Source organism: Anopheles ziemanni, unplaced genomic scaffold (assembly GCF_943734765.1).
Source record: "Anopheles ziemanni unplaced genomic scaffold, idAnoZiCoDA_A2_x.2 U_16, whole genome shotgun sequence".
Classification (NCBI taxonomy): domain Eukaryota; kingdom Metazoa; phylum Arthropoda; class Insecta; order Diptera; family Culicidae; genus Anopheles; species Anopheles ziemanni.
Window position 1 is genome coordinate 42,983 of NW_026689888.1, and position 13,235 is coordinate 56,217.

At 44.0% G+C, this 13,235-nt stretch overlaps 1 protein-coding gene across 1 annotated transcript; it reads right to left on the bottom strand.

The window, feature by feature from the left end:
- Positions 1–3,529: 3,529 nt before the first annotated feature.
- Positions 3,530–8,741, bottom strand: LOC131292786 (uncharacterized; the record flags this gene model as incomplete). Its single annotated transcript, XM_058320869.1, has 1 exon — positions 3,530–8,741. A coding segment is annotated over exon 1 (5,212 nt), but the record flags the coding sequence as incomplete, so codon positions are not given.
- Between the last annotated feature and the right edge of the window lie 4,494 nt (positions 8,742–13,235).

Below are 13,235 nucleotides of genomic sequence, written 5' to 3' on the forward strand. Positions count from 1 at the left end.
AAAGTCACTTTAAGCACCTTCTAAACACCATTTTGCATCGTCTCATTCTCTTTAAAGTCACTTTAAGCACCTTCTAAACACCATTTTGCATCGTCTCATTCTCTTTAAAGTCACTTTAAGCACCTTCTAAACCTCATTTTGCATCGTCTCATTCTCTTTAAAGTCACCTTAAGCACCTTCTAAACCTCATTTTGCATCGTCTCATTCTCTTTAAAGTCACTTTAAGCACCTTCTAAACACCATTTTGCATCGTCTCATTCTCTTTAAAGTCACTTTAAGCACCTTCTAAACACCATTTTGCATCGTCTCATTCTCTTTAAAGTCACCTTAAGCACCTTCTAAACACCATTTTGCATCGTCTCATTCTCTTTAAAGTCACTTTAAGCACCTTCTAAACCTCATTTTGCATCGTCTCATTCTCTTTAAAGTCACTTTAAGCACCTTCTAAACCTCATTTTGCATCGTCTCATTCTCTTTAAAGTCACCTTAAGCACCTTCTAAACACCATTTTGCATCGTCTCATTCTCTTTAAAGTCACTTTAAGCACCTTCTAAACCTCATTTTGCATCGTCTCATTCTCTTTAAAGTCACTTTAAGCACCTTCTAAACCTCATTTTGCATCGTCTCATTCTCTTTAAAGTCACCTTAAGCACCTTCTAAACACCATTTTGCATCGTCTCATTCTCTTTAAAGTCACTTTAAGCACCTTCTAAACCTCATTTTGCATCGTCTCATTCTCTTTAAAGTCACCTTAAGCACCTTCTAAACCTCATTTTGCATCGTCTCATTCTCTTTAAAGTCACTTTAAGCACCTTCTAAACCTCATTTTGCATCGTCTCATTCTCTTTAAAGTCACCTTAAGCACCTTCTAAACACCATTTTGCATCGTCTCATTCTCTTTAAAGTCACTTTAAGCACCTTCTAAACCTCATTTTGCATCGTCTCATTCTCTTTAAAGTCACCTTAAGCACCTTCTAAACACCATTTTGCATCGTCTCATTCTCTTTAAAGTCACTTTAAGCACCTTCTAAACCTCATTTTGCATCGTCTCATTCTCTTTAAAGTCACTTTAAGCACCTTCTAAACCTCATTTTGCATCGTCTCATTCTCTTTAAAGTCACCTTAAGCACCTTCTAAACCTCATTTTGCATCGTCTCATTCTCTTTAAAGTCACTTTAAGCACCTACTAAACCTCATTTTGCATCGTCTCATTCTCTTTAAAGTCACCTTAAGCACCTTCTAAACCTCATTTTGCATCGTCTCATTCTCTTTAAAGTCACCTTAAGCACCTTCTAAACCTCATTTTGCATCGTCTCATTCTCTTTAAAGTCACCTTAAGCACCTTCTAAACACCATTTTGCATCGTCTCATTCTCTTTAAAGTCACTTTAAGCACCTTCTAAACCTCATTTTGCATCGTCTCATTCTCTTTAAAGTCACCTTAAGCACCTTCTAAACACCATTTTGCATCGTCTCATTCTCTTTAAAGTCACTTTAAGCACCTTCTAAACCTCATTTTGCATCGTCTCATTCTCTTTAAAGTCACTTTAAGCACCTTCTAAACCTCATTTTGCATCGTCTCATTCTCTTTAAAGTCACCTTAAGCACCTTCTAAACACCATTTTGCATCGTCTCATTCTCTTTAAAGTCACTTTAAGCACCTTCTAAACCTCATTTTGCATCGTCTCATTCTCTTTAAAGTCACCTTAAGCACCTTCTAAACCTCATTTTGCATCGTCTCATTCTCTTTAAAGTCACTTTAAGCACCTTCTAAACCTCATTTTGCATCGTCTCATTCTCTTTAAAGTCACTTTAAGCACCTTCTAAACCTCATTTTGCATCGTCTCATTCTCTTTAAAGTCACTTTAAGCACCTTCTAAACACCATTCTCTTTAAAGTCACTTTAAGCACCTTCTAAACCTCATTTTGCATCGTCTCATTCTCTTTAAAGTCACTTTAAGCACCTTCTAAACCTCATTTTGCATCGTCTCATTCTCTTTAAAGTCACCTTAAGCACCTTCTAAACACCATTTTGCATCGTCTCATTCTCTTTAAAGTCACTTTAAGCACCTTCTAAACCTCATTTTGCATCGTCTCATTCTCTTTAAAGTCACCTTAAGCACCTTCTAAACACCATTTTGCATCGTCTCATTCTCTTTAAAGTCACTTTAAGCACCTTCTAAACCTCATTTTGCATCGTCTCATTCTCTTTAAAGTCACCTTAAGCACCTTCTAAACACCATTTTGCATCGTCTCATTCTCTTTAAAGTCACTTTAAGCACCTTCTAAACCTCATTTTGCATCGTCTCATTCTCTTTAAAGTCACTTTAAGCACCTTCTAAACCTCATTTTGCATCGTCTCATTCTCTTTAAAGTCACTTTAAGCACCTTCTAAACCTCATTTTGCATCGTCTCATTCTCTTTAAAGTCACCTTAAGCACCTTCTAAACACCATTTTGCATCGTCTCATTCTCTTTAAAGTCACTTTAAGCACCTTCTAAACCTCATTTTGCATCGTCTCATTCTCTTTAAAGTCACTTTAAGCACCTTCTAAACCTCATTTTGCATCGTCTCATTCTCTTTAAAGTCACTTTAAGCACCTTCTAAACCTCATTTTGCATCGTCTCATTCTCTTTAAAGTCACTTTAAGCACCTTCTAAACACCATTTTGCATCGTCTCATTCTCTTTAAAGTCACCTTAAGCACCTTCTAAACCTCATTTTGCATCGTCTCATTCTCTTTAAAGTCACCTTAAGCACCTTCTAAACACCATTTTGCATCGTCTCATTCTCTTTAAAGTCACTTTAAGCACCTTCTAAACACCATTTTGCATCGTCTCATTCTCTTTAAAGTCACCTTAAGCACCTTCTAAACCTCATTTTGCATCGTCTCATTCTCTTTAAAGTCACTTTAAGCACCTTCTAAACACCATTTTGCATCGTCTCATTCTCTTTAAAGTCACTTTAAGCACCTTCTAAACCTCATTTTGCATCGTCTCATTCTCTTTAAAGTCACTGTAGGGTACGGCCTACTCCGGAACTTGTTACTCAACAGGTGGATAGAGAAAAGAAGAAAATGGTTTCAAAAATGTGGGTTTGTCCAACGGTACCAGAAACGCAATATAGTGTCCACAGATCGCTACCCGCCAGGGACTTTCTGTGGATTATAATGCTAAGTATGTTGGGGACAGAGCCTAACAAACACCAGTGGGTTTTTCTCAAGTTGGGTTTATTTGATTTTCTGAACGCCTTTAGTTACGTCACAAATGTTGTGTTAGCGATGTCTAAGACCGGTGACACTGTTATCAATTAACCGTTATTTTTGAACAGCAGGTTATCATAAACTGGTACTTGTAGGGTTTCGTTAAATTCAAAATTCCTAACTGTTCAGAACCTTGTAGAGTTCTGTGGCCTACCTTTAGGCGTCGCAATATCGTACATTCTGCCACCTTAAAATTGAATAATTTTAACTGTTTGCTTTTGGTAATACACACAGCTTTACCAATGGCCTAGTCACTGTACTTCCCTTACTTGTACGCAATGTAAAGACACGCGCTTTGCCATCCTTTCCAGGATGCTCCTCGGTTACGCGTGCTAATGGCCAACACGCCGAAGGCACATTATCTTCCTTAATTATAACTAACGTTCCTGGCGTTACTGTGGTTGTACCTTCCTTTGTCCATTTAGAACGCGCCTGCAGTTGTTGTAAATACTCCTTCTGCCAACGGTTCCAAAAGTGCTGGCGAAGTTGTTGAACATGACGCCAGTGGTTCAACCGGTTTTCGGCTTCGTACAGCAAGCAGTGGTCCGGAACAAGCTGTAGGTTCGTTCCAACCAGGAAATGTCCAGGAGTGAGGGCTGTCATATCGTGTGGGTCATCTGACATCGATGTTATAGGTCGGGAGTTGACACAGCATTCTATCTCGTCCAGCAGCGTAGACATGTCCTCAAACGAAAGTGATGTCGTTCCTAAAACGCGCACTAGGTGGTACTTCATGGTTTTGACGGCGGCTTCCCACAGTCCACCGAAGTGAGGAGCTCTTGGTGGGATGAACTTCCATGAAATTTTCCGTTCTAGTGTCCAAGCATGAACGCTCTGCTGGTGTTCAGTTGTACGCAACAGCTTGTACAACTCGTTCAGCTTGTTTGCTGCTCCCTTGAAGTTCGTCGCGTTGTCCGAGTGTAACTCCAATGGCAAACCACGACGAGACACAAACCGTCGTAATGCTGCTATAAATGCTTCCGTCGTCAGGTTTGACACCAGCTCGATGTGTACGGCACGGGTGGTGAAGCATACAAATATGGCGACGTATGCCTTCACGGGCGCCGCCCGTCGGTGGCCACCTTTCAGGAACACTGGACCACAGTAGTCAACACCGGTGATCGAAAAAGGAGGGGCCGGTGTTACTCGGACAGCCGGGAGGTCAGCCATTATAGTTGCTGACGACGATGGTCGGGCGCGGAAGCAGGTGTGGCACTGGTGAAATACCTTCCGGGCGAGATTTCGGCCACTTGTAATCCAGAAGCGTTGTCTGCACGTGTTTAGCATCAGAGTCGGTCCCGCGTGAAGTAACTGTTTATGAAAATGTTCCATCAGCAGTCGAGCAAATGGATGACTGGCAGGAACAACTAGTGGATGCTTAACATCCTCCGCTAGCGGTGAATTGGACAAACGTCCTCCAACTCGGATGATTCCGTCAGCTCCTAGTTGCGGATGCAACCATCTAAGCGGGGACGACGCAGGAACGGGTTTCTTCTGCTGCAAGGCCTTGATTTCTTGCTGCAGGTGGTCTCGTTGAGCCAAGCGGCACAGTACTTCTTCCGCATCCGTCAAATCCTTAGTCGTCAGGCCAGGGTTCTCGTACGACCGGCGTTTGGTGCATCGGTTCCAATACTGAACCCAGTACGCTGTCATCCGTCGCAGCTTAGAATACGATGAAAAGAGTGTAAATATGCGGTGAGCTGGCAGCTCAATGGCAGCGCATGCCACAACTGCTACTCGCTGCTCTGCTTGCACTGACGGATCTGGTGTCGCAAGCAGTGGTGGAGGCCATTGATCTTCTGGCAGGCTCATCCAGGAAGGACCCTGCCACCATAGGGTACTGGAGAGGAGATCTTTGCCCAAACATCCTCTGGAAGCAAGATCAGCCGGGTTGTCGACTCCTGCGATGTGACGCCACGTGCAACCTTCCGTCAATTGTTGCACCTGCGATACCCGGTTGGCAACATATGGCTTCCAGGAGTTTGGTGATGCTCGCAGCCAATGTACCACAGTCATGGAGTCTGTCCAGAAGACTGCCAGAGATCCTGGGTTTACCGCAGTCCTTACTCGGTCGAATAGCAAGCTGGCCAACTGAGCTGCGCACAGTTCAAGCCGAGCGATAGAGTGCTTGCTATTGAGGGGCGTCACTTTGGTTTTTGAGGCGAAGAGCTCCATTGTGCCATGTCCCTGGGCATCGCAACTACGGATGTAGCAGCATGCTCCATATCCTTTCTCCGAAGCATCGCAGAAGACGTGGTATTGGATGGTGGTCACTGAAGATCTAATGGCGACTCGCGGAATGCTGATGTTGTGAAGGTAATGCATTTGCTCAAGAAAGTTGAGCCATTCCGTTCGTAGCTGCAGCGGAAGTTCAGCATCCCATCCCCAGGGTTGTTGGTTGACGTGTTTCAGAGTCCATACACGTTGAAGAAGTTGCTTGGCAACCGCCTTCACTGGGTCAACAAACCCTACCGGATCGTAGATCTTCCCAATGGTGGACAATACCTTGCGTTTGGTTGCATCTTTGTTGACATCAGGGGCTTGGACTTTGAAGCGCAGAGTGTCCGCTGACGTATCCCATATGATTCCAAGTGTCGCCAACGATCCGTCGTCATCGTCGTTGGGATATGGGCTGGATGCTCGGCTTTGTTGGTCCACATGATGCAACACCGCTTCCTCGTTTGATGCCCATTTCCGCAGCTCAAATCCACCTTTGGCAAACAGTTGTTCGGTTTGCTGTTGCAAGGTTTGAGCAGCCTCGAGTGAATCAGCTCCAGACACAAAGTCATCCACGTAGAAGTCAGAAAAACGAGCTGCTGCTATTGGAAACTCACTCCCATGATCCAATACTGTTTGTTGCAGCGATCTCACCGCAAGGAATGGTGCAGATGCGGTTCCATAAGTTACAGTATTCAGCTCATATTCTTCGATGGGATCATGGGGCGAAGCTCGCCACAGAATGCGCTGTAGGGCGCGATCGCTGGGATGTACCCATACTTGGCGGTACATTTTTGCCACATCTCCTGTCAGTGCAATTTGATGAGTTCTGAATCGCATCAGGATCGATGTAGCATCTTGTTGAATTGTTGGTCCGATCATCAGCGTATCATTCAACGACACTCCTGTCGATGACTTGCTGGATGCGTCGAACACAACCCGACACTTCGTGGTGGTGCTGTCGGCCTTAAAAACAGGATGGTGTGGGAGGTAGAATGTTTCCCGACTATCAACTGCTGCTGCCACCTTTGTCATGTGGCCTAAGCGGAGGTATTCGGCCATGAACTCCACGTATGCCTTTTTTGTTTCGGGTTCTCGCTGCATACGTCTCTCGATAGCCAGAAACCGATGGAGGGCGATCGTCCGCGAGTCACCTAGTTTCCCGATCATGTCAGACTTTCTCGGAAGTCGGACGACATATCGGCCGGCTTCGTCTCTGCTTGTAGTGGCCGCGTAGTGGTCCTCACAGGCTCTCTCCTCGATACTCCAACTAGGGAGACTGCCTACGTCTTCTATTGCGAAGAATTTCCGCATCATCGTAGTCAGCTCGTTGGTGTGTACGGCGACTGAACACACCACTGGCAGCGACTGCTCTGCTATCTGGGCTGTGCCACTTACAACCCACCCAAATGCTGTTTCTTGGAGTGACGGCATACCTTCTCCAAGTGAGATGCGTCCGGTTTTTAAAAGCTCGTAGAAGCACGCCGCACCCAGGATGATATCGATTCCACCAGGCATGTGGAATGTTGGGTCAGCCAAGACGCAGGTTGCTGGAATCGTCCACTGGCTGTGGTTTATACGATGGGCCGGCACATCTGCTGACAGCTTGGGCAGTACCAGCATCTCCAGCGACGTCGAAAATGATGAACAGCGTGACTGGATGGTGGCTCGTACTGATGACTTTACGTTCGTCGCTTGGCTGCCACCAATCCCCGACAGCGGAATGCTCACCGACTTCCGAGGTAGGTTTAAGAATTGCGCCAACCTTCCCGTAATGAAGTTGGACTGTGCTCCACTGTCCAAGAGAGCCCTTGCAGCATGGTTCTTCCCTGCGCTGTCAGTGATGTACAACATGACGGTTGACAGCAACACTGTCGATGGTATCGCCGTGTGAAGCGATATTGTAGCTGTACGGTGTTCTGCTGCAGATGTTGGCTGTTCTTGACGGATCTCGCTGGCGGCACTAGTCCCTTCGTCGTGGAGCAAGGTGTGATGTTTCTGCTGGCACCGACGACACGTCCACTTCGATGGGCACCTTTTGTTGAGATGACCGGCTCCGAAACAGTTGAAACAACGTTTCCAACTTCGGAGCTTGTCCCGTTTGTCTGGTAGCGATAGGGCTATGAAATCCGCGCACTTGCTGAGCATATGGTGACCCAGGCACATCACACACGTTGCGGTCGGTGATGGAGTAACGGTCGACGTGAACGCTTTAGTAGGAGCCGGCTTTGGACGAGATGGTTTGTCCGTATTGCCTGCTGCGCAGCTCTCCAACACTTCACATTGTCGCGTGATGTAGTCGAACGTACGGAACAAATCCGGAAACTCGCCGTGCTGCAATGTAAGCTCCCATGCCTTACGAGTGCTGGAGTCCATACACGACGCGAGGATGTGGGTGATGATGAGGTTGCTGGTTTCATCGATGTTCTTCTCTAAGAACTGCAACCCATCAACGTGACCCTTACACGTTTCTACTAGTGATCGAAGTTCGCTGGCTGATTCGCGTTGCACGGGTTTAAGTTGCAGTAACCCAGCAATGTGCTTGTCGACGATTGCTCTCGGGTTCGCGAACCGCTTTTCTAGCACCTCCCAGGCACTCTTGTAGTTGTTGCTGCTCACCATTGCTGCGTTAATTATCCCTGCTGCCTTTCCGGTGAGTGCCTTGTTCAGGTGGTGTAACTTTGCTGCATCCGAAACAGGTGTCCTTCCAATGATGTCGAGGAACATGGCCTTGAATTTGGGCCACTCTTCGTAACGTCCGTCAAAGGTTGGCATCGGGACACTGAGGTGATGCGCTGCCGAAGTTGCCGGAGCTGCTGACGTTGTTGGCGTTTCGTCCAGCTGTGCCTCCAGAATGGCTGTGCAGGTGGTGTGGATCTTCCGGAAGGCATCGTCGGCGTCCATGTCGACTTCGAGGTCATCTGGCAGGAGATCTATGATGTGCTGCATAATCCTGCCGTGGGTGCCTTGAAGTTCCCGTAATGTGCGTAAGTGCACCCGCGCAGTGGCCGGAGGGAGTTTGTTGTTGGTGATGTCCGGCTGAAGCTGCATAAGTTGACGATATGCCAGCTTCATTTTTGCCCGCAACACGGCCAACTCACGATTACCTGGCGATGACGTCGACGGTTTTGGTGACACGTGCTGTGGGGTTGTTTCCGTCACGTGGTCACTCGCGCACTGTTCCACCGTGGCTTCCGTAGCCGCTTCGTCTGAATTGTCACTCCCTGGTGGCGGGGTATGCATCACTTTACTGCGAGTGTTCATTGTGACTATTAGTTAGTCTGTTGCACTTTTCACTTTTTCACTTCACTGTTTTGTCAGCGTCGACTGCTACGACACTCTGGACTGGTACTCACAATCACGCTGAATAAACTTCTCGTGGCGATGAGACGCTGGACGGTACCACCGAAGGAAACTCACACCTTGAGTTATCTTCCCGTGAGGCCCCGATGCGCACTGGATCGGCCTCGTGTGGTGTCCGTGGTCTGCCACCGATGGAAAATCAACCCGTCCGGTTGATACACGATTCCTGTAGACGCTGGGTTGACCAAACGCTGGGCACGAAGCGCTGGACTGATCCACTGAAGAGAACTCCCGACTTGGGTTCTCTCCCCTTGAGGCACCGATGCGCACTGGATCGGCCTCGTGTGGTGTCCGTGGTCTGCCACCGATGTTCAATCAACCCGTCCGGTTGACGAAAGTTCCTCTTCCGACGACGAATGTATGAAATAATCTGCGCACGAGAGGTTCGTTGCGCCGATCCGGTTCGAAGGACCAAAATGTAGGGTACGGCCTACTCCGGAACTTGTTACTCAACAGGTGGATAGAGAAAAGAAGAAAATGGTTTCAAAAATCTGGGTTTGCCCAACGGTACCAGAGAACGCAATATAGTGTCCACAGATCGCTACCCGCCAGGGACTTTCTGTGGATTATAATGCTAAGTATGTTGGGGACAGAGCCTAACAAACACCAGTGGGTTTTTCTCAAGTTGGGTTTATTTGATTTTCTGAACGCCTTTACTTACGTCACAAATGTTGTGTTAGCGATGTCTAAGACCGGTGACACTGTTATCAATTAACCGTTATTTTTGAACAGCAGGTTATCATAAACTGGTACTTGTAGGGTTTCGTTAAATTCAAAATTCCTAACTGTTCAGAACCTTGTAGAGTTCTGTGGCCTACCTTTAGGCGTCGCAATATCGTACAGTCACTTTAAGCACCTTCTAAACCTCATTTTGCATCGTCTCATTCTCTTTAAAGTCACCTTAAGCACCTTCTAAACACCATTTTGCATCGTCTCATTCTCTTTAAAGTCACTTTAAGCACCTTCTAAACCTCATTTTGCATCGTCTCATTCTCTTTAAAGTCACCTTAAGCACCTTCTAAACACCATTTTGCATCGTCTCATTCTCTTTAAAGTCACTTTAAGCACCTTCTAAACCTCATTTTGCATCGTCTCATTCTCTTTAAAGTCACTTTAAGCACCTTCTAAACCTCATTTTGCATCGTCTCATTCTCTTTAAAGTCACCTTAAGCACCTTCTAAACACCATTTTGCATCGTCTCATTCTCTTTAAAGTCACCTTAAGCACCTTCTAAACACCATTTTGCATCGTCTCATTCTCTTTAAAGTCACTTTAAGCACCTTCTAAACCTCATTTTGCATCGTCTCATTCTCTTTAAAGTCACCTTAAGCACCTTCTAAACCTCATTTTGCATCGTCTCATTCTCTTTAAAGTCACTTTAAGCACCTTCTAAACCTCATTTTGCATCGTCTCATTCTCTTTAAAGTCACCTTAAGCACCTTCTAAACCTCATTTTGCATCGTCTCATTCTCTTTAAAGTCACTTTAAGCACCTTCTAAACCTCATTTTGCATCGTCTCATTCTCTTTAAAGTCACCTTAAGCACCTTCTAAACACCATTTTGCATCGTCTCATTCTCTTTAAAGTCACTTTAAGCACCTTCTAAACACCATTTTGCATCGTCTCATTCTCTTTAAAGTCACTTTAAGCACCTTCTAAACACCATTTTGCATCGTCTCATTCTCTTTAAAGTCACCTTAAGCACCTTCTAAACACCATTTTGCATCGTCTCATTCTCTTTAAAGTCACCTTAAGCACCTTCTAAACCTCATTTTGCATCGTCTCATTCTCTTTAAAGTCACTTTAAGCACCTTCTAAACCTCATTTTGCATCGTCTCATTCTCTTTAAAGTCACCTTAAGCACCTTCTAAACACCATTTTGCATCGTCTCATTCTCTTTAAAGTCACTTTAAGCACCTTCTAAACCTCATTTTGCATCGTCTCATTCTCTTTAAAGTCACTTTAAGCACCTTCTAAACCTCATTTTGCATCGTCTCATTCTCTTTAAAGTCACTTTAAGCACCTTCTAAACCTCATTTTGCATCGTCTCACTCTCTTTAAAGTCACCTTAAGCACCTTCTAAACACCATTTTGCATCGTCTCATTCTCTTTAAAGTCACCTTAAGCACCTTCTAAACACCATTTTGCATCGTCTCATTCTCTTTAAAGTCACTTTAAGCACCTTCTAAACCTCATTTTGCATCGTCTCATTCTCTTTAAAGTCACTTTAAGCACCTTCTAAACCTCATTTTGCATCGTCTCATTCTCTTTAAAGTCACCTTAAGCACCTTCTAAACACCATTTTGCATCGTCTCATTCTCTTTAAAGTCACTTTAAGCACCTTCTAAACCTCATTTTGCATCGTCTCATTCTCTTTAAAGTCACCTTAAGCACCTTCTAAACCTCATTTTGCATCGTCTCATTCTCTTTAAAGTCACTTTAAGCACCTTCTAAACCTCATTTTGCATCGTCTCATTCTCTTTAAAGTCACCTTAAGCACCTTCTAAACACCATTTTGCATCGTCTCATTCTCTTTAAAGTCACTTTAAGCACCTTCTAAACCTCATTTTGCATCGTCTCATTCTCTTTAAAGTCACCTTAAGCACCTTCTAAACACCATTTTGCATCGTCTCATTCTCTTTAAAGTCACTTTAAGCACCTTCTAAACCTCATTTTGCATCGTCTCATTCTCTTTAAAGTCACCTTAAGCACCTTCTAAACACCATTTTGCATCGTCTCATTCTCTTTAAAGTCACTTTAAGCACCTTCTAAACCTCATTTTGCATCGTCTCATTCTCTTTAAAGTCACCTTAAGCACCTTCTAAACACCATTTTGCATCGTCTCATTCTCTTTAAAGTCACTTTAAGCACCTTCTAAACCTCATTTTGCATCGTCTCATTCTCTTTAAAGTCACCTTAAGCACCTTCTAAACCTCATTTTGCATCGTCTCATTCTCTTTAAAGTCACTTTAAGCACCTTCTAAACCTCATTTTGCATCGTCTCATTCTCTTTAAAGTCACCTTAAGCACCTTCTAAACACCATTTTGCATCGTCTCATTCTCTTTAAAGTCACTTTAAGCACCTTCTAAACCTCATTTTGCATCGTCTCATTCTCTTTAAAGTCACTTTAAGCACCTTCTAAACCTCATTTTGCATCGTCTCATTCTCTTTAAAGTCACCTTAAGCACCTTCTAAACCTCATTTTGCATCGTCTCATTCTCTTTAAAGTCACTTTAAGCACCTTCTAAACCTCATTTTGCATCGTCTCATTCTCTTTAAAGTCACCTTAAGCACCTTCTAAACACCATTTTGCATCGTCTCATTCTCTTTAAAGTCACTTTAAGCACCTTCTAAACCTCATTTTGCATCGTCTCATTCTCTTTAAAGTCACCTTAAGCACCTTCTAAACACCATTTTGCATCGTCTCATTCTCTTTAAAGTCACTTTAAGCACCTTCTAAACCTCATTTTGCATCGTCTCATTCTCTTTAAAGTCACTTTAAGCACCTTCTAAACACCATTTTGCATCGTCTCATTCTCTTTAAAGTCACCTTAAGCACCTTCTAAACACCATTTTGCATCGTCTCATTCTCTTTAAAGTCATCTTAAGCACCTTCTAAACCTCATTTTGCATCGTCTCATTCTCTTTAAAGTCACCTTAAGCACCTTCTAAACACCATTTTGCATCGTCTCATTCTCTTTAAAGTCACTTTAAGCACCTTCTAAACACCATTTTGCATCGTCTCATTCTCTTTAAAGTCACTTTAAGCACCTTCTAAACACCATTTTGCATCGTCTCATTCTCTTTAAAGTCACCTTAAGCACCTTCTAAACACCATTTTGCATCGTCTCATTCTCTTTAAAGTCACCTTAAGCACCTTCTAAACCTCATTTTGCATCGTCTCATTCTCTTTAAAGTCACTTTAAGCACCTTCTAAACCTCATTTTGCATCGTCTCATTCTCTTTAAAGTCACCTTAAGCACCTTCTAAACCTCATTTTGCATCGTCTCATTCTCTTTAAAGTCACTTTAAGCACCTTCTAAACCTCATTTTGCATCGTCTCATTCTCTTTAAAGTCACTTTAAGCACCTTCTAAACCTCATTTTGCATCGTCTCATTCTCTTTAAAGTCACCTTAAGCACCTTCTAAACCTCATTTTGCATCGTCTCATTCTCTTTAAAGTCACCTTAAGCACCTTCTAAACCTCATTTTGCATCGTCTCATTCTCTTTAAAGTCACCTTAAGCACCTTCTAAACACCATTTTGCATCGTCTCATTCTCTTTAAAGTCACTTTAAGCACCTTCTAAACCTCATTTTGCATCGTCTCATTCTCTTTAAAGTCACCTTAAGCACCTTCTAAACACCATTTTGCATCGTCTCATTCTCTTTAAAGT